The sequence below is a fragment of the Anguilla rostrata genome, chromosome 8, assembly GCF_018555375.3.
Source record: "Anguilla rostrata isolate EN2019 chromosome 8, ASM1855537v3, whole genome shotgun sequence".
In the NCBI taxonomy this organism is placed as follows: Eukaryota; Metazoa; Chordata; class Actinopteri; order Anguilliformes; family Anguillidae; genus Anguilla; species Anguilla rostrata.
The window spans coordinates 123,083-144,240 of NC_057940.1; the positions used below are offsets into that span (position 1 = coordinate 123,083).

Consider the following 21,158-nt stretch of genomic DNA (forward strand, 5'->3'; position numbering starts at 1 on the left):
CATGGTTTCCTCTACCTGATGGTTTAATCTGACACAGCAAGTAAGACAGGGTCCACACTCACAAGATTTCATCTGACAGACCAAGTGCTGACTGAGCAGCTCAACAAAATAACCCACAGAAAGGTGCCCCAGCAGTCTGACAGACATAGTCTGAGATTCAGGTTAAGTAGCTTGGGAAATGAACCTGCAACCTCCAGGTTACACAGCCTATGGTTTTCAAGATGCGTGGTGGTTTGGGCGATTAACCCACAATCATCTTCCCAATGGGGCTTCCCGCCAAAGCTTGCCCCGCCAAGCCGCCAACGCATGCCTGGCAAACGCTCGCCCCGCCGAGCACAAACCAGCCAACGCTCGCTCCGCTGAACCACCAACACTCGCCCCGCCGAGCGCAGAGCCGCCAAAGCCCGCCCCGCCGAGCGCAGAGCCGCCAACGCCCGCCCCGCCGAGCGCAGAGCCGCCAACGCCCGCCCCGCCGAGCGCAGAGCCGCCAACGCTCGCCCGCCGAGCGCAGAGCCGCAACGCTCGCCCGCCGAGCGCAGAGCCGCCAACGCACGCCCCGCCGAGCGCAGAGCCGCCAACGCACGCCCCGCCGAGCGCAGAGCCGCCAACGCACGCCCCGCCAGAGCGCAGCGCCGCCACGCACGCCACCGCCCGAGCGCAGAGCCGCCAACGCCCGCCCCGCCGAGCGCAGAGCCGCCAACGCCCGCCCCGCCGAGCGCAGAGCCGCCAACGCTCGCCCCGCCGAGCGCAGAGCCGCCAACGCTCGCCCCGCCGAGCGCAGAGCCGCCAACGCTCGCCCCGCCGAGCGCAGAGCCGCCAACGCCCGCCCCGCCGAGCGCAGAGCCGCCAACGCCCGCCCCGCCGAGCGCAGAGCCGCCAACGCTCGCCCCGCCGAGCGCAGAGCCGCCAACGCTCGCCCCGCCGAGCGCAGAGCCGCCAACGCTCGCCCCGCCGAGCGCAGAGCTGCCAACGCTCGTCCCGCCGAGCGCAGAGCCGCCAACGCTCGTCCCGCCGAGCGCAGAGCCGCCAACGCTCGTCCCGCCGAGCGCAGAGCCGCCAACGCTCGTCCCGCCGAGCGCAGAGCCGCCAACGCTCGCCCCGCCGAGCGCAGAGCCGCCAACGCTCGTCCCGCCGAGCGCAGAGCCGCCAACGCTCGTCCCGCCGAGCGCAGAGCCGCCAACGCTCGTCCCGCCGAGCAGAGCCGCCAACGCTCGCCCCGCCGAGCGCAGAGCCGCCAACGCTCGCCCCGCCGAGCGCAGAGCCACCAACGCTCGAGCTGAACGGAGCGGTTGTTACACTGCACCACACAGCAGTACTACACAAGAACAGGGTGGGCGATGTGGAAGTATGCTTTGCCTTTTAGTGGATTTATATTTTATATTTCTTATATCCTTTTATATCTTTTGTATTTTTATATTTCTGCATATTACTTATTAAAGATTGTATTGATTAATCAAGAATATAATTATAAATGTATGTGTGACTCAAGAGATCATGTTCATGAACTGTTGCAACAGTGGTGTTGATCTATGCAGGCGTCCGTGCAGTTTCCTGGAGTTGGTGTTCTATGCAGTTTCTTAGAATTGGGGGACTTGCCATGACCCTAAGGTGATGAACCGCTGCCCAGCACAGACAGGAAACAGACGCTGGAAAGAACAGTTATTTTAGACTAGTGCTTGGTTATTGGATAAGTAGCTGACACGTCATAAATGTAACTTGTGGTCTGATCTATGCTATGATTGATTTTGCTTCATTATATATGCATATTAAGGAAGCTTGATTGTATAAAGATCTAGCCTATGCATTTCCATTGTTCCGGGACTTCCTCTTATCTCTGGGAAGATAACAGGACCTCCCGCAAGCTTGTGTGAAAATAAATAATCAATAAGACTTTACAGTGTCAGAGTTTTCTTCTTACATTGCCAACTCTGCAACAAGATCACACCTCAGAACCTATAAGGAGAAGAATTTCCTCCACAGCGAGCACAGAGATGAAGTCACACAGAACGCAAGAAGACAGCTGGTCACTGACAGCTCACAAGCCACTCATGGGAACACAGCGTTGCTCATTTCCAGCTCAGTCCCAGATGTGCACAGAAAAGCAGAACTCTAAACACACTTCTGCAGCACAGTACACACCTGTGTTTACAAACTCCAGCCAAGCTCACACAAAACAACTTGTTTGCTCAAAACTACAGCAATGAACAATGTGAGCGTCGGCATTACACTGAATTTTATAGTTAGTACATATTATGACCATATTAAAGAATTAATATGATTTCAGTCGCCAAATGTCAACAAAACAAGACCTAATACTCTCAAAGGAGCTGATCAATCAATCATCTTTGTCTTCCTAACCGAGATAATGTGTTGTGCACATCAGCCTGTTTTCACACAGCGTATGCCAAACTCGCCTATCACAATTAGCATATGCAATGAAAGACTAAAGCTTCCTACACAGTAATAAGTAAAATGAAAAGGTATTACACCGAGAGCAGCATTGCAAAATTTCTATAAAACCGTGGGGCCCAGTCATGAAAATGGAGCAACGCACCCTTATCACTGTACAGGACCAGTATGAAGACCGCACTACTATTTAAATATCATAAAGCACATCGGATCCCAACCCAGGTGCTGAAAAACTACTGCAAATGCCGTTTTTCCTGCTAACCAATCTCTTAACTAATAAAGGTCACTGAAAACGTGACATTATGTTCAACACCTTTGTCCTGGAAGAGATTTTAACACAATGCTGGTTTAGCTTGCTGCCGATTTTCTTCAAACAATTAATACTGCACAAACCGTTCTGCTTCAGTGGTAATTTGCCTACACACTCAGCGATTTCAGCTGTAGGTCAATTAAGTGCTTAACCAGTACTTGTATTTTTTCCACAGACTGCGTTGCTGCCGTTTTCGTTGTTAGTGTTAATCAGTTTAACCTCCAGGGTCCAAGTTGAACTATGCGGTTGTTCCCTGCACTTGGACCGGTACTTCTCTCTAGGGGTTTCGTCATACTTGTTCCTGGTTATGGTTATACACTTTGTTGTACGTCGCTCTGGATAAGAGTGATGCAAAATACAGCATCTTTCAGATGGGACCATTTGCCACAGCACTGAAAATTAAAACACTGGTGGTCCAAGAGCTGATCTGACTGATTAAAAGTCCGTTAGCTAATATGAAATGTTCACTATCTGCTTTGGACAGTGCGACAGCATATTAGGAGAGAATACCATCCGTAATTTTACATTAACATGTCTAAGTAAAAACAGTTAACACCTCTTTCCACATTAATAATTACAATCAAGGCTGGAAAGAAAAGCAGCATACACAGGGCATCTCCAGGACCGGGGTTCAGGATCCCCTACATTACCACCACAGCTTAAATACTTCACACATCTACACTGCATCCCACTGCTGAGGGTACCCATGTAAGTAAGCACCCTCAACACTAATTACCGTACTCCTAAGTTCCCTTTAACAGTACAGAACCCATAGACTCAGACAAACCGTCAGTTTGGCATCAGACTGACTGATGCTCAAAAGAAACTCGACCCAATTTCTGCATCCCATAACAGAAACACACCTGCTGGCACAAAATGATAAACATAACATTAATCCATGTGGGCCTGCCTGAAGGGCAAAAGCAAGCCACCCTTTCAGAGTGGGAGTACGACATGCAGAACCGAATTAACTGGTCTGACCGGCTGAGATCTGTCAGGCATCAACAACTAAAGTCATTTCAGTATCAGCATCCAAAACACAATCCTCTCCAAGGACAGGGGATCCACTCTGAGCAGCTCAATGCCCCTCAGACAGAGGGAAGGAGAACAGCAGACTGCAGCAACAGGTGCTCCACTGACTCTATTCAACGCACGGGGAGCAGCCCATTTCAAAGCCCAGCGGACAGGTGCTTAGCAGCTTAAAATGCTGCTTTCTATAGAAACACACAGGGACAGAAGACAGACCTCTAAACATGAGCAGTGTGGAAGTGTTAAGGAACTGGCCAGTTATATTGCTGCTAGATATTAAGCCAACTGAACCCAGTAAATTGATAAACATCACTTATTCTAAGAATAGATCTTCCTTGACCCCAAGACCTCTAGCATGAAACACACATTTGAAAACCCGCATGTTGATATTTGGGGTAATCTTATGACAATTTGAGTGGTTTTACAAGCATCCTATAAGCAATCCCGACCTAATACGTGAAGAGGGCCAAGAATGAAAATTATAATGGTTCAGCCACCACTTGTTTGAATAATGAGGACTAAAGAGTAATATATTTGAGGCCACTGAGACCGTTTCATGAGAATATTTACTTGGACAATGCTGGGAAAGTTTTTATTTGGTGATAAATGGCAAGGAGAATAAATGCTTCATGTTTTCGACACGTTATGAGCAAACTAGCCCACGAGGAAGCAGAGTATCGGGGAGAAAGTGAAAGAACTGCGGGTTCGTTTTCGCAAGAGCGCATGCATGCAACCTGACGCATCAAGTACTGTAAATGCTTTCGACAGTCCGATATGAAAGTGCATCTGATAAAACACTCAGTATCAAACCCCTCAATCAGCAAGACTGCTATCCTTCTGAAAGTAGACGCATCACTAATGAAAAAGAACGGTGTTGGATACCATTACGTTAGATCTTGTGCATTTCTGCTGATATTTAACGGCTCTATTCAAAGCAAAAATGAAAAAATGAAAACAAAATTTCCGCAAAAAAATGTCGCTTTGCTTTAGCGTGCGGTGATAAATGGATCTAAGCTGTTTTGAGGCAGGAAATAACCTGCTAGCTGATTCGTTAACAAGCACAATTACACCACGATCACAAGGGATACTTAAGTTTTGTAATATCTTCCAAGTCAAAGTATCTCAATCGTCCACAAACGCGTACTACACTGTCCGCTATGACTTATCAGTTAGGTAGCCAACTGGCAAGCTAGATATTAGCTATCGGATAGTCTAACTTTTCGTTAGCTAGCCAGCTAACCTCACAGGAGTGAGTTACCCAGCAGTAGGATACGTGCAACTAGCAAACGTTAGCTATTAGACAGCCAAGTTTGCAGTCATTCCATCAACATTGAGCTTTCCACTCAAGCTTATTTCACACAGGGACCCATTTGAACGGATAACTAACAAAAGAAGAACATTTTCTAAAGGGGGAAACTAAAAACTGTGGAGATAAAGCTATAGTTTGTGATTAATTGGGTAATTACTACACACACGTGTGCTAGACGAAAAAACTACAGTTAGCCAACTGCTAGCTGTCATCCTTTGCTCAAGGCAGCTTTCAACGCAGATGCGCTAGGACATTCTACTCACTAGCGCCCCCTGGCCTACGTTCTTGGCACCTGCACCAACACAAGGCCCATCCCAAAGCAAAAAGAAAGGCAACAAAATGGCGGATTGGACCGTGGTCACGTGACTCCTTTGTACTTTGAAAACCATTTATTCGCTAAGCTAATGGCTAGAACCAGTCCGAAGCACACGAAATGGCACCAATACACGCTTATATTTAAGTAAACAACATTTACTTCGACGTAGCACGGCGACAAAACAGCAAACTATCAGTCTTTCAGAAACAAGAAGAAATGGCGGCCATTTTGTGCAAACTTGCGCAGACTAGAGGGGCGCCCCTCATATATTGTGAAAATGTGGCGATATCAATAAATGCAGGCTTTTGAACTGTATAACGTACCGATTCCTCCTCTTTCTCCATTCCAGTCGGCATCTGCGGTACTGCCCGGTTAATAGAGGCATATTCGTGCAGGTCGGGTAAGTCCTCACAGCGGAAGACGGGTAGTGGCTTGGAAGCGTCCAGCGCCCGTGCCCGAAACGACAATTTACTCATTTTTATAATTCGAGATGCAGCATAAATCTATCCGATCCCCTAAAATTAACAACTTTTCCGGTTTTAGTTCTCATGGATGGGTCTGTGGCGTTATCCAGGCGTATATTGATCGATTGGTAAAAATATGTATAAATGGCGAAGGCGAACGGAGCCGGGCAGGCCCGGATCTTGGTCGCTCTCTTTCGGTCTCTTTTTTCAGTCACTCTGCTTACTCTCCCCGGTTCAATACGCCATGGCCAACATGGCGGACATTAGAAACTCTCTAACTCTCCGTTTGCTCCTAGCGGCCCAACCCCCGATAACACAACAGCCATTCCCACGCGGTCCCGCGCGCGTGCGCGTTCGCGGCGCTGGGGGGAGGGGAAGCGCTCCGTGCACTTACAGAGGAAACCCTTCCTCTGAGGAAAAGGCTGAAGAACAGTGCGCGCCTCCCGCGAACAAAACCAGGCTCGCTCACTACACTCAAAATCATAAACAGCCAGGTTCTCCCGACATACGGAGCGCCGATGTTCCGGCTGCTATGCCGCTTCAAATGGAAATCTTTGCATGTTTCTCAGCGATTAAGAATTTAAAGGGGAAACACGCATTTAACATATACAACTGAAGTGACTGTCCATTAAAATGCGCGTTGATATGAATTTGGCCAACTTAAAGGGTTGTTTAAACAGGGCAGCAGTCAGTAGGCTACAATAATGGGACATGGTTAGCTCTTGAAAGTTTCACTTACTAAGTTACAACATAAATAGCCTACATCATCTTGCTCCAGTATTAATTCACTAGGAAGCAGATTGTAAAGCTGTGGATGTAATACAACTACGACCATTGCTGTTAGCCAGTTGGCTCCATAATTCGAGCATAAATTTAACAATATAAAAAAAATATTTCCACAGGTGGCATATCTGGAAATTTAAGAACTTAAATATAATTTACAATTAGTGCCGGACAGCATCTGATACAACCTGTTCTTGGACATAATTTTTAGTTGTCCAAACTTTGAAAATGATGCCCTCTTCTGGTATAATTTATACCTGCGCGGGATTCATTACATTATTATATTACATTACAGGCATTTAGCAGACGCTCTTATCCAGAGTGACTTACACAACTTTTACATAGCATTTTCACATTGTACCCATTTATACAGCTGGATATATACTGAAGCAATTTCGGTTAAGTACCTTGCTCAAGGGTACAACGGCAGTGTCCTACCCGGGAATCGAACCTGTAACCTTTCGGTTACAAGCCCAGTTCCTTACCCACTGTGCTACACTCCGTCCTTCGTGTGCCTAAAAAACAGGCTTACCAAATTTTTTACTAACAGTGCGACCCAAACATTTAAAGAACCCTTCAATATTCTTTCAGTTAAGAGGACAAGCTGTAGCGCACGGAGCACAGAGAACATACTATTAAAGTATGGAATCCGAAATACTACATACTAGTATTTAGTGCCGTCAATAATTTCTAAATACTGCAGTAGATAACAGTAAATTCTAGGGTTGTCCTACCTGCAGACCTACACATATTTAGACTCTGCTAACATCTCCAGGAATAGTGAAAATACACACTATTCAGATCACAGAATATCATACATATCCCCAGAAAAACCATAAACATTTTTAAAATACAGGAATTCCATTATTACAGACATTTAGCAGACACTTATCCAGAGCGACTTACACAACTTATTACATAGCAATACAGCTACATGCACAGACAATGACATGCAACATTTACTATTATTTTTATTTAATACAGAATGGCTCAGATGTGTCAAAACTTTTCACCTGTATTATTAAAGGTGTACAAGCAGACCTGATAAGGCAAACAGGTAAAATATTCTACAGAAACGCACACGTATACACAATCCAGAGGGAAAACTCAAGGATGACACTTCCGGTTTTTCCACACAAGAATTTGACATGATTTGCTTCCTTGCTGGACAGCAAAGATCATAAAGAAGAAAAATACATCTAAGCCAGTGTGGCCACCACCACCAGTTCAGAAACACATATTATAAATTCTAATTCTGTTCATGAAATTTTTTTCTTCCTATAACAAACCAAATCAATTTTCTCCCAAATGAGGTCATTCAAAATGTACAGCAGATGCCCAGTACTGGTTCAGAACAAGTGCAGGATTACTGGTGGATAAACATTCAAAATGCCTAGTACATCTAGTGTTTTTATAACCAAAAAAACTGTTAATGGCTACAAGCCTCAGATTTTTTTTTATTTTTTTTTTATTTTTTATTTGATGTACACACATAAGGATTGGTGATAAACACACACACGCACTTCAATATCCAAAATCAGACCTTCCATTTGATGCAAAAATGTAACCTGAAACCAACCCCCTGGTAGTGATCCACCATGGATCTGGCCATGATCCACCATGATCCACCATGGATCTGGCCATGATCCACCATGATCCACCATGGATCTGGCCATGATCCATCATGGCCAGATCCAAAATTTAGAACAGGGTTGTCAAACTAAATTCCCCAGGGGCCCCAGTGCCTGTGGGTTTTTGTGGTTTCCTTTCAATCAGCTGCCCGTTAACACCTTGGGAACAGGTGTGAGGATCATTTAGTCATTCAATTTAATGAACTTAAATGAACCTCTAGGGCTGAAAACACCCTGAAAACCATCAAACAGGTCAGACAAACAATTCTGACTAGTACACAGAATAATCAGCATAGGCTCAAAGAAGCAGAACAGGACATAGATCAGTCTACAGCCATACAAGAAGCAGGTGTCCAGCAGCATAGGGTGCACAGGAACAAGCAGGTTACCTCTTCCTCCTGAAGACGACGGAGCCTCGTATGGTTCCCATGTCAGTCCAAATACACGCCCAGGAATTCCACTGCGGTCCTCCGTAAGAGAACTCCACGCAATAGGCTGAAGTGGAAGAGATAAAAAGGGCTAAATGGAGTTCTTATGAACCCACACAAAGGGGAAGCAGAGACCTTTCCATTTACATTGCCTCAAGATATGAGACTCTACTCAGGATTGCAAAGACATTCCTGGTGGCAGTTTAACCAAGGCTAGTTTGTTTAGCTTATTTGCTCTGGCTGAGTGCAAGGAGTGCAAGACTTTTCTGAGCAGAGCTGAACATCAAAGCCTAATATTGCCCAAAAGACAATCTATGTGTACAATTTAACAGCCACACAGTAACCAGAAAGTTAGGAAACACCAGTGACTGCATCTGTATAGGAGCTTACACGCTAACACACCCATCTCCTCAACAAATTAAACTTAACTGCCGATTGATTTCTAATCCATGCCAAGTCACACCATAATCAACCCTGATTAGCTGACTGGAAATAAAACCTGGATAAATTGGATAAAACACTTTTTGACCTGGCGAAGGGGATGTAATGGCAGCTTTTTACAAAGCAGGACTGTTAGCACATGAAAGGTCAGCATATCTTTGACAGTCATATTGCAAACCCCACTAGAATTAGCCTACCTCTACCTCCGAACAGTCAGAGATGAGATGTCTATACATTTCAGTACTGTGCTGCATAATTCTGACTTTATATTTTCAAATAAAATACAGTCATTAAGTTGTATTATACAAGTTTAAGAGTTTTACATTTCAAACAAGCATTTGAATGTTTGAATATTAATTTTTAATCCCCATTTTGTGCATGAACGTGCATGCACATGCACGCATACACACATGCAAACAGAAACAGTTTGTTGCTGCTCTGATGTCACCAAGATCCAACCGAAGATTGTTTTAAAACGATAAGGTGATTGTAGGTGTGGAGGTAGGAACTGTAGGGGAGTTAACCCTAACCGGGACGAAAGAAACATCGATTTCCACAAAAACTACGGGAGCCCGAATGACTTAAAGGAGTACCATGGTGGTTGAACGTGACACTTCCCAGTTGTCTTCAGGCAACAACAAAACAAATGTGCATAATTTTTTTATTCTTCAGTCATTTCAATGTCCTTTAAAACGTATTTTTCTAAGCCTAAATTTCCCACTATAAAAATTCACCAGAACCGTCTGGGCGTGGTAATGAGAACCGTCAGTTAGCTATGATTGACAGACCGCGCCCCGTTACCATAGCTACCCCCATGATACGCTCTCTCTTTGGGAGACTGAATTTTCACAAGCTAGCTAGCTTAATAGTATATCAAGTATCGATAGATAGCTAAGGTAAGGACGTTGACTTCTATCCAATTATAATTTTTGCTATCTAGCTAGCCAAGTTAAGATAAAAGCACAACTATAACGTCCTCATAAAAGCAAACTAGCAAGCTAACGTTATCGATAACATTGCCTTATGAAAGCAAACCTCCTAGCTAACTAACGTTAGCTAGCTAGCTAAATGAATATAACCAGAAATAATCTAAAGGCGTTAGTTAAATATTTGCATTGTCTGAACAGCAGGACGGTGTGTCCTGTCAGATTTCTTTACGGGGCGTGGAAATGGGAGTGGTTACTGTATTTGTGACGTAGCAAAATGACAACTTTCTCAACCGGTTGAAAATAGGACGATGAATTTAAAACGCATATTTCTCAAAAAATACAGAACGGACATATTTAATACTTTGCTCATTGTGTTTCTTCAATGCCTCTTGTGCAAATAGCACATAAACCCGAGAAAGTGTGAAAATCACCATAGTACTCTAACTACGACAGTATGTGCAAACTGTGTAACCCATTTGCTCCAGAAAAAAACAGTCACGTCTGTCACTTTTTTGTCGAGTTATAAAAGAAAGTTAATTTTGACCGCTGTAAGTAAAATATCGAAACCCGAAGTGTTTTTCGGTTGTACCAGTGTGTTTGTCTTGAATTTTCCAAACATGCATAATTTACTTAACACAACTGTGGACTAAATGACAGTTTCATGCTAGCAAGTGTTGGCTGCTAATCAAGTTGAAAGCGAGCGAGGGAGGGGTGGGACGAAAGAAACAGTTTCTTTTGCCCCACCGCAGCTTACACTCAGGGCCGGCCGCTGGCATAAACACTCTATGCGGTCGTTTAGGGCCACAACCGCTGGAGGGGGACACTTAACAAAAAATAATGATAAATCCAACGTCAATGTTGTAGCCTATTGACCATTTTCTTTTTTTAAAATTCCCCCATCGTTAGGAAAAAAAGAGCCAGTTGTTCCGTGGTCAAACTTCATTTGTTTTAGATAGCCCAATTTGTTGTTCTGTCCTGCTGTTTGCACTTTAATCGTTGGGGGAAAAAGCCAGTTGCTCTGTAAAATAAAATTACCGTTTGAACACACTTTGCCTGTCTCCCCTCTTGTGCACCTGATTGGGTGATGCGCACCTGATTTTAAATTATTATTTAAATTAGTCATATTACCAGATATTAACGACTTCTATTACAGTTAAGCACCAATAAATGGTGTCTAGTAGCTATTGATTAAGGTTAGTTGCTACGAAGCCATCCATTTCAGACCAATTAACGTTGCAAGGCAAAATTGTATTGCTCATGCATCATTATGCGCTTGACGCACGGTTGAATTTCATGGATTCTATACTTGTAACATTGTTTATTGACTCGACACTAACATGACATTGTGGTTAACAGTACACTTGCTGAAAGGAATGAGCAATAAAAAACAATAACACAGAGATAAGACCGCTAATGCACACTTTTCGTCAGTTGTTTCTTTCGAGCCGATTCAGTGTTTCTTCCGTCCCCCGCAGCAGGGACGAAAGAAACATTGCACTCATCCTGTTTGCGGCTGATATATATCCGACTCGTTTATGCTAGAAACAAAATTGCAGTTGCTATCAGTGAAGGACGCATACAAGTTGTTTGTCATGAATAATGACATCTCAATCTCTATTAACTTTCGAGTAAACGGGATAAAAATGAAAAGTGTTTCTTTCGTCCCGGTTCTCCCCTACTTCTTGTAGCCAACAGGCTAGCGGTTTACTTGCCAAGAGTAACTAAAGTTAGTTATATACCTCATGAATTTATAATAATGCAAGCCTAAATTACATTTGCCAAGTTCATACATCATTATAGATCTCTGTACTACTGTGAATATACACTGACCGATTTAGACAACCAGCAAGTAACAACTGATTTAGCATGAGCTACAAGAGATACCAAGGTAAAGCGTAGATAGCAAAAGTTGTCTTTTCAGATGTCATTCAGTAAAACAGATAGGGCCTAAATATTTTCATGTTGACTCCTGCTTGCTGCTGTAGTCGCGAGATATAAAGTACGACAGCATCTGCTTTCAAAACCAATTTCTTCACGAAACCCGTCGACTTCTGTATGAGGTTCTGGAAGCAGTTGCCTTTAAAATGTGCGCTACCAACACGGATTCCCTCGATGCTGTCAGGTATATCCACACCATTTTTATAATAAATTACACCCATTTTTGTTCTAGAACAAGATCCTTGCGTAAAGAGTGGAACAAAGTTCTGACCTCAGATTACATCCTAAAACTGCACCGTCTGCCATGTTCAACAGACAAACAGGCACAACAGTGTAACTAATCAGGTTTCTGTGCAGTAGTGTTTCAGTTTATCAGACTGATCTCCTGTAATTTGCATATCTTTGCATAGTGGACCATGATAGGTTCAACATTTGTGATGTCACAAATTTTGCTTGTCCATTTTCATTTCCAACTAAGATTTCAGAGAACAGAGTACAGAGAAACTCTGCCTACAGTGAAACAATATGAACAAGGTGCTCTGGTGACAGGTCCAATATTGATAGGGAATGTAATGCTTCCAAGAGTAGTTAACCTTTTAAAAAATAAAAACATGATTTTGAGTGACGGGGGTCTTTAACCTCGCTCCCTCATATCTCACCTTTAACCAGAGGAATGCGGGGATGTCACTGTGCCTCTCCAGAACACCAATGTAGCGCAGAGGTGGGTCCACTGATCCTGGAAGGACTAGCGTGTCTGGATTTCATGTCAACCTCTGGTTCTAGTGGCTACCCAGGCTCAAGCAGCCAATTTCCTGCATACATCAACACTGGTTCACTAAAAGATTATTGAAACCATTTACTGGTTGTAGATTAAACTGTTTTATTATGCACACAGTTGGCCTGGGGAAAAACAAATTTATTCTATAAAAGTCTTCCGTTGTTATTCACAAGGTTATCAATAAATGTGGCCAGAACATCAGACCCTCACATGGCTACTTTAAATATTTAAGTGCAAAAGTTCTCATTAAATTCTGAAACAGATACCGGACCTTCAGAGACAGAGTTGCCCACCTCTCATTTTTCAGAAAGACAATGGGGTGGAGCCAGGGGCAAAGATTTAATGTGCGACTGTCCTATCCGGTTTCACCTATCCGCTTAAGATTATTACTTTACAGTCAGAGTGCCATAGCTGACCATGGCCAGCAACCCTGAGAGGCAGGGAATAATTTACTGCAATATGCCCCAGATATGGGGCTTTAACCCACCTCATTATGCAAGAGTGCCCCCTCTGAAAGACTGGAAGCACTATGACACCTGATTTTACCTATAAAAGTCTTGACTGAAGAGCATGATTATGTTATTAGTTTAATCGAGGGTTGTAGTGCTGGGCTAAAGCAAAACCTACACCCACACCAGCCCTTTTCGGATTGTGTGTGTTCACCTAAGCTGGCTAGCCTATATCCAATGTCATCATTGGACCTACAAAACACAAGTGAGTGCTTCAAGCTGGAGGGAGAAAAATAAAAAGGTTTTTTTTAAATCATGAAACAGAGACCGGTGTGTGCAATGGGATCACCACTGCACACACAGCTCAGGTAGAGGCCAGTCAACCTGCATCACACAGTGGCTGCCACCCATGAACAGCACTGGCAGGTTCGGGATTTCATTCTGAGAGTACTGCTGCTTTCTCAGTGCACGTACTCTATAAATATACCATATTTATACCCAAATATTTTCTGAATCATTTCACTGGAATCATTCTTCCAATGGAATTTGGGGTCTAGCCTTCCAAGCACTGAACAGAACACAAAACATGGTAGGCTACGAACATGGGGCCATGTTACCAGAAACCACTGTGACATCATCACAAACTACCGTGACATCATCAAAAAGCCACTGTCACATCATGAAAACTGGGACTTGGCCATCAGGGTCCCCAAGAAGTGCTTGCCCTGCACTAAAACACCCGAATCAATTAATCAAGGCCTTGACTGACAACTGGGAGTAGCTGAATCAGGCGCTTCATTGGTGGGTTAGAACAAAAGCCCACCTGCACTGCCTCCCCTGCAGACTCTCTCCCTTATGAAGGGATGCCCCTCGTCTAAAAACCTGCATTACTTCAGTCAGAGTGCCAGAGTCTGTCCTATTCAAACAAATGCAAAGCCGTGAAACTGAGGGGCTTTCCACACAAAGAACCGAAGATGCACTGCTGGGCACGCAGGGGAGGCCGAGGGGAAAGATTTTACTCATTTATTTTACTTTTCCCTTCAATGACCTTTTCATCCCAAGCTCATGAATCCATGCAACAAAAGCCCAGAAATCGCCTTTAATTTTTACCATAGTGTGAGGGCAGGGGCAAAACTCAGCCCAAGAGCAGACACACTAGAGCTGTATTACAGCACAAAGGGACTGGGATCACTTCACTCTCAAAGACCAACTCTGAATTTGGGCCTGTCCTGTCTGCTGCTTCCTTATCCCAGTGCTGCTACACTGGCTGCTAGTTTTCTTTTCTGACATAAGTCATTTCATGGTAGCTTTCAGAGGGCTACAAAAATAATGCCCTACACCCCCTCCCCCTCAAACCCTTCCAGCCCCTCCCCCCTGGCCTTTGGCTAAAGTACATGGAGACCCTCCAAATATAAACCAGACAGAAAGAGAGAAAGCAGCACATACACAGAAAGGAAGAGCAAGACGGGGAGAGAAAGAGCAAGACAGGGAAAGAGAAAGAGCAAAAGAGACATTCTTAAGTGAGAACAATGGTGAACTGACCACAGCCTCAGGCGTGTTAGCGTTACCAAATGTGTCCATCTGGTTATGGCTTCTTTAAAAAGACAAGTTAAAATCATTCCAAGTACCCACTTAAAAATCTGTATATACACTGCAGGTAATTGCGATGATTAGCGGGTAAAAAATACATCCGTCTTGCCCCTCCCACCCCTAGCACACTACATCATCAGCCTTCAAAAACAAGACAAATGGCAATTAGTGCCGTTTTTGTTTTCTGGAAAAAAATAATAGTCAGACATTGACCAACGACCATAAATTTAAGCTGTTCTGGGTTATCATCAAATGAAACTGGGTCACATTTAAGGCATGCAGGAGAGTTGCAGTTAATGAAAAGGGGGGGGGGGGAGGGGGGGATTATAGCCTACACGTGGGGAACATCTATAAATATAGACATACTTACATTCGTTGTTTTTGAGGGGGGGTTTTATTATAGCTCAATCATTACAATAAAACTGGCATTTACGGTAGGGTATTACGTTAAATTGCACTGCCTCTAGCCTATATCGCCGATGCAGAATCGAGGATAGTTTACATTTTACATTTTAACTGTACTACGCGGAGTAAATTGTTGGTCAATTACAATGGTCGATGGCAACATCGAGAGCAAATTTCACCTGACATATGATTTTCAAGAAAAGGGAAACCGCTCGACTCGCACTGTAGCAAGCCCCGCCTGTTTCAGATACTGTATCAGCTAGGCTACAATTAGATCTCTGGCGTCAAAGCAAGCTCCGGGGCATCCCCGTAATTATGAGGAAATGTACACAAAGAAATCTCGGTTACAGTAAAATATCGACTCAGTGGGATAACAAAGGCGTATTTGTGTATAAATCATATTGTTTGACCCTTTTGGAATTAATTTTTAAACGAATTAGGACCACAGCGCCACCACCATCGCAGATCAGCGCAAACAAAAAACATCTCCCACCGTGCGCAGGGAGCTAAAAAAAACAACGAAACAACTGAAAGCGTTTCAGCCATAATCGCGAGGAAAATAGAATAATCACCGGCGATCTTTGATGGCCACGTAAGAAAATATGAAATAAACGACCGCCGAAATCTGTGTATGACAGATCTACCACACAGTTAAAGCCATAACTTAATAAGCAAAGCTAAATATGTCAACCTCAATACGGGCAGGGGCAGTCCCCCATACTTGTAATTCATACAGAAATTAAACGCAACTAGATCCCAAAAGCTTCGTTCAAGCCAATTTGATTTGATACAAGTACTATATAAGCATTTTTGTATATCAAACTAATATTTCCAGCCAAACATAAAGCCGACAGCATGACAATATACTATTTCAAACAGTGCAACATAGCTACGCATATTGCGTTGCTGGCAAATAGCTTCCTAGCTATCGTTTTCATATGGAAAAAAGTCCAACAAGATGGATTGAAGTTTCATTAATGTTGAAATTTTAACGTTGGTAAAATGACCGAAAAGCCAAATAATTCAGATGCATCAAGTTTCAACTTGTTTCAAATATCGAGACGAAGATAAATTACTTTGTTCTAAAATTTGCCAGAAAATCAAGGATTGACGCGACACCATGGGCGGAATTAGCTGGCTAGCTTGCTAACGAGCTCGCAACGTTCTCAGCCAAGATAAATCCACTTACTGGTTGACTGAATTTGTTCAATTATAAAGGATCGCACCATTACAGTAAAACTATACTTCGTATTAACGATTTAAAAAATGAACTTACCAGTAAAGCCGCCAGGGTGTACGTCGGCTATTCAGCTCAATATGATTAGGCTATCCAAAAGACAGGCGGCATTGCTAGCGAGTTGGTGTTTAGCAAACAACAAACGCCATGCAGCAAAATTATTGTGAAACCTTTTCCTGGGGTTTCCTTTAAATGTACAGTTATGCCGATACCCTCCCGCTGGCGATCGGAGCCCCTCTCCATAGCTGTGAACGGTAGCTAATGGAGCTCAGAGAAAATAAGAGCGTTATTTCAAGAAGATTAAAAGCTGACCAAGCCAGAAGAAGACTCCGGTATGGGGTTAACAACTTTGCGATGGCAAACAGACGCTTTGTGATTGGACGGCGAGTGGCACCAATCACCTGTGGAGAGCGCAGGGTCGATGAGCTCATTGAGCAGAGAAAGTTCTGTGTTGTGCAAATGTCCAACACAAAGAGAGCCGCGGCTTGTCAGTAAATACCCGGATCACAAGCACACGCGAGAGACGCGGATCATTTATTAATGCCGGCGGGCCGGAGGAAGCTTTTGATCTTTTTGCAAGTCTTGCTCCATAGACGTAAAGGCAAGTGGCAGTGATTATGGATTAAGTAGTCGCGTTATTTTATCAGTAACTAGTTACTGTGTTGTTGTTTTGTTTAATTATTTAACAATAAAGCTTTAGATTAAAAAAATATGGCAGGCTCTTGTGGCAATTAAACAGAGTTCTCTTTTACTCACAGATAAAATAAAATAAAAAATTGATGTTTTTATTTACATTATTATTTTTATTTAAATAAAAGTGAAATAGACACACACACACACACACATATATATATATATATATATATATATATATATAATCCTGGTAGACATGAGCATTGTAAGGGGAGGACGTTAGGACCATTCCAAGGGCGCCTCTAAAAATATATGACAGAATTTTCTGGGGGTGGCGGGGCCCAATGTGAGGTCTTTTCATGGGACCCAAAACCCTGAGATTCCCCTGCTGGTACACCTACCTGTTTCAAATTGCTGCAAATGACTATGGTTTTACAACAACTGTGGGGCTTGCTTTTGCGTTTCTGTTGAACTTATCCTAGTGCTATCTGACCGACGCAATAACAATGTTGTTTAATTTCTTCATGCTGTAGAAAGTAGTCTCAACCAAATTGTGTCCATAGCACCATTTTATAGTCAAAAGTAAAGCAGTTTTAAACTACCTGAAGATGCACCGCAGAAGGAAATGAAGCTGCTATTAGCGATTATAAATCACAGGAAACTGGGACACTGTGAGGCAGGCCCAGATCTAGACTGCTCAGATTGGGGGGGCAATTAGAAATTTGGGGTGGGCACCTTTTCACACAGTGGGCTATACTACATTGTTGAGCTGTTTTCCTAGTGTTTTCGGTACCAGCTCGAATTAAACGAATGAGATGTCTGACTAAACATTAGTTTAGGAAATACTTTTTTTTTAAAATATCAGCTTTAAAATGTGGATTTGCAGTCGATTTCAGCATGAGGGTATCTGGAAAAACTCACCCTAGAATGAATGTAATCTTACTGCTACAAAAGCAATATAACGGGGATAAGGCACTTAAAAAAACAGTCAAGAGAGTGCAGAGCCAGGGCCAAAATTGGCGCAGAATAAAGCTGACCAATTGGGTGGGCACAGCAGAAATTTGGGTGGGCATTGCCCACCCCTGCCCACTTCTAGATCTGGCCATGCTGTGAGGTGTAACTGGCAGACGGTCACAGAGCTGTTAGCAGAATATGCTGCATGTGTTCTCTGGCCCAGTGCTTCAGAATGGTACTACACTGCATGTGTGTGTGCGTATACATGTGTGCGTGTGTGTATGCGTGTGTGTGCGTGTGCGTGCGTGTGCGTGTGCGTGTGTGTGGGCATGCGTGCATGTGCTTGAGTGTGTGTGTGTGTGTGCGTGCATGTGCTTGTGTGTGTGTGTGTGTGTGTGTGTGCGCGTGCGTGCGCGCGCGCGTGTGTTTGAGTGTGTGTGAGTGTGTGTGTGTGTGCGTGCATGTGCTTGTGTGTGTGTGTGTGTTTGTGCGTGTGTGTGTGTGTGTGTCAATGCATGCATTACATTACATTTATTTAGCAGACGAACAAAATGCATATCATGGTCATTGGAACAACTACAAAACCCAGGTTTGATAAGGTACAGTACTCATTTTGAGCAGCTATTTATAGCCAAGAACACTGTTCAGTTCAGGCAGCGAACATTATTCTGACCTAACTTATACCAAGTCAAACTAGGGGGAAGAACAAGCTACAATATTAGGACGAAAATACAAATTACAAAAAGTGCTGGAATGAGGCACATGTAACATGAGTGGCCTGAAAGGGGGATTTAAAGTGAAATGATTCACAGAGTGGTGGCATTTAGTCCAGGTATAGTCTGAAGAGATGTGTTTTCAGACCACTGCGGAAGATGGGTAGTGAAGAAAAAGTTCAAAGAGGGACAGGGAGTTTGTTACAGCACTGGGGAGCTAGGGTGGAGAAGCTCTGTGATCCCTTTACTCGGGTGGGAGGGGGTGCAATGCGCCCTGCTGCCGCAGAGTGGAGTGGTCGAGCAGGTGTATAGAATCGAATCATGTCCTGTAAGTAGACAGGGGCCGTCCTGTTGGCTGCAGTGTAGGCAAGGGCCAGCATGCATGTGCATGTGTGTGTGTGCATGTGAAGACTCATCTCTTCAGACTTTATCTGGACTAAATAACTATCACACAATGTTCATGGCTATGAATAACTGTTACATATGCGTATTGTACCTTATCAGACCTGTGTTTTGTACTTGTTCCAGCAACCTTCATTATGCACTTATTGTTTGTCGCTTTGGATAAAAGCATTTGTAATGTAATATAAAACACACAGACACACACACACACACACACAAACACATGCATACACACACACACACACACACGCACACAAACACACAGACACACACACAAACACACGCACACATGCATACACACACACACACACACGCACACAAACACACATGCGCACGTACAAACGCCTGCACAGAGAGCGCTGAGTGCTGAGCGCACACCCAGCCTGCACAGAGAGCGCTGAGCGCACACCCAGCCTGCACAGAGAGCGCTGAGCTCACACCCAGTCTGCACAGAGAGCGCTGAGCGCTGAGCGCACACCCAGCCTGCACAGAGAGCGCTGAGCGCTGAGCGCACAGCCAGCCTGCACAGAGAGCGCTGAGCGCTGAGCGCACACCCAGCCTGCACAGAGAGCGCTGAGCGCTGAGCGCACACCCAGCCTGCACAGAGAGCGCTGAGCGCACACCCAGCCTGCACAGAGAGCGCTGAGCGCTGAGCGCACACCCAGCCTGCACAGAGAGCGCTGAGCGCACACCCAGCCTGCACAGAGAGCGCTGAGCGCTGAGCGCACACCCAGCCTGCACAGAGAGCGCTGAGCGCACACCCAGCCTGCACAGAGAGCGCTGAGCGCAGCACACCCAGCCTGCACAGAGAGCGCTGAGCGCACCCGCTGCACAAGAGCGCTGAGCGCACCACCCAGCCTGCACAGAGGAGCGCTGAGCTCACACCCAGCCTGCACAGAGAGCGCTGAGCGCACACCCAGCCTGCACAGAGAGCGCTGAGCGCACACCCAGCCTGCACAGAGAGCGCTGAGCGCTGAGCGCACACCCAGCCTGCACAGAGAGCGCTGAGCGCTGAGCGCACACCCAGCCTGCACAGAGAGCGCTGAGCTCACACCCAGCCTGCACAGAGAGCGCTGAGCGCACACCCAGCCTGCACAGAGAGCGCTGAGCGCTGAGCGCACACCCAGCCTGCACAGAGAGCGCTGAGCTCACACCCAGCCTGCACAGAGAGCGCTGAGCGCACACCCAGCCTGCACAGAGAGCGCTGAGCGCACACCCAGCCTGCACAGAGAGCGCTGAGCGCACACCCAGCCTGCACAGAGAGCGCTGAGCTCACACCCAGCCTGCACAGAGAGCACTGAGCGCTGAGCTCACACCCAGCCTGCACAGAGAGCGCTGAGCGCACACCCAGCCTGCACAGAGAGCGCTGAGCTCACACCCAGCCTGCACAGAGAGCGCTGAGCGCTGAGCGCACACCCAGCCTGCACAGAGAGCGCTGAGCGCTGAGCGCACACCCAGCCTGCACAGAGAGCGCTGAGCGCTGAGCTCACACCCAGCCTGCACAGAGAGCGCTGAGCGCTGAGCTCACACCCAGCCTGCACAGAGAGCGCTGAGCGCTGAGCTTACACCCAACCTGCACAGAGAGGAGCGCTGAGCTCACACCCAGCCTCCAGTGTTCTCCTGTCACAGCGTCCCACCCTAACCCCCCTCCTGCCCTGGATAAGCATGTCCCACAGGAGTCCAGCGCTACTCTCAGGACTCGCTTGTCTGGGGACCTTAGCCAGGTCATGCACTATTCTTCATATGACCAGGTGAGTACATTTATGTGTCTGGCACTGTAAGTCGCCCTCAGTAAGAATGGGCAATTTCAGACAAGTCATTCACCTGTGCATGTATGTATACATGAGTGCATTATACGTTATGCATATTCCCATATAGCAGGGTGTGTGCATGAGCGTGTATGCTTGCATGTATGTGTGCTGTGATAATGGCAGTGTGATGATATGCTGCCTGTTAAAGAGTGACAGTGGTACGGAGGACAGACTGTGCTGCTCACGTTTCCCTGGGGGA

At 45.3% G+C, this 21,158-nt stretch overlaps 1 protein-coding gene across 4 annotated transcripts in view; it reads right to left on the reverse strand.

The window, feature by feature from the left end:
* The window catches only part of LOC135260445 (enhancer of polycomb homolog 1-like), a 33,273-nt gene extending 24,525 nt beyond the window's left edge, over positions 1-8,748 (reverse strand). For 2 of the 4 annotated variants that reach the window (XR_010331569.1, XM_064345660.1), the window contains exon 1: positions 5,697-6,238. Coding sequence is in view for 2 of the 4 variants with exons in the window: in XM_064345660.1 (XP_064201730.1) it covers positions 5,697-5,849 (153 nt within the window). In the remaining 2 variants the exon portion in view is untranslated. Of the gene's footprint in view, positions 1-5,696; positions 6,239-8,640 lie in introns of those variants that run through there. The other 2 variants (XM_064345662.1, XM_064345661.1) reach the window with 2 other exon arrangements.
* Between the last annotated feature and the right edge of the window lie 12,410 nt (positions 8,749-21,158).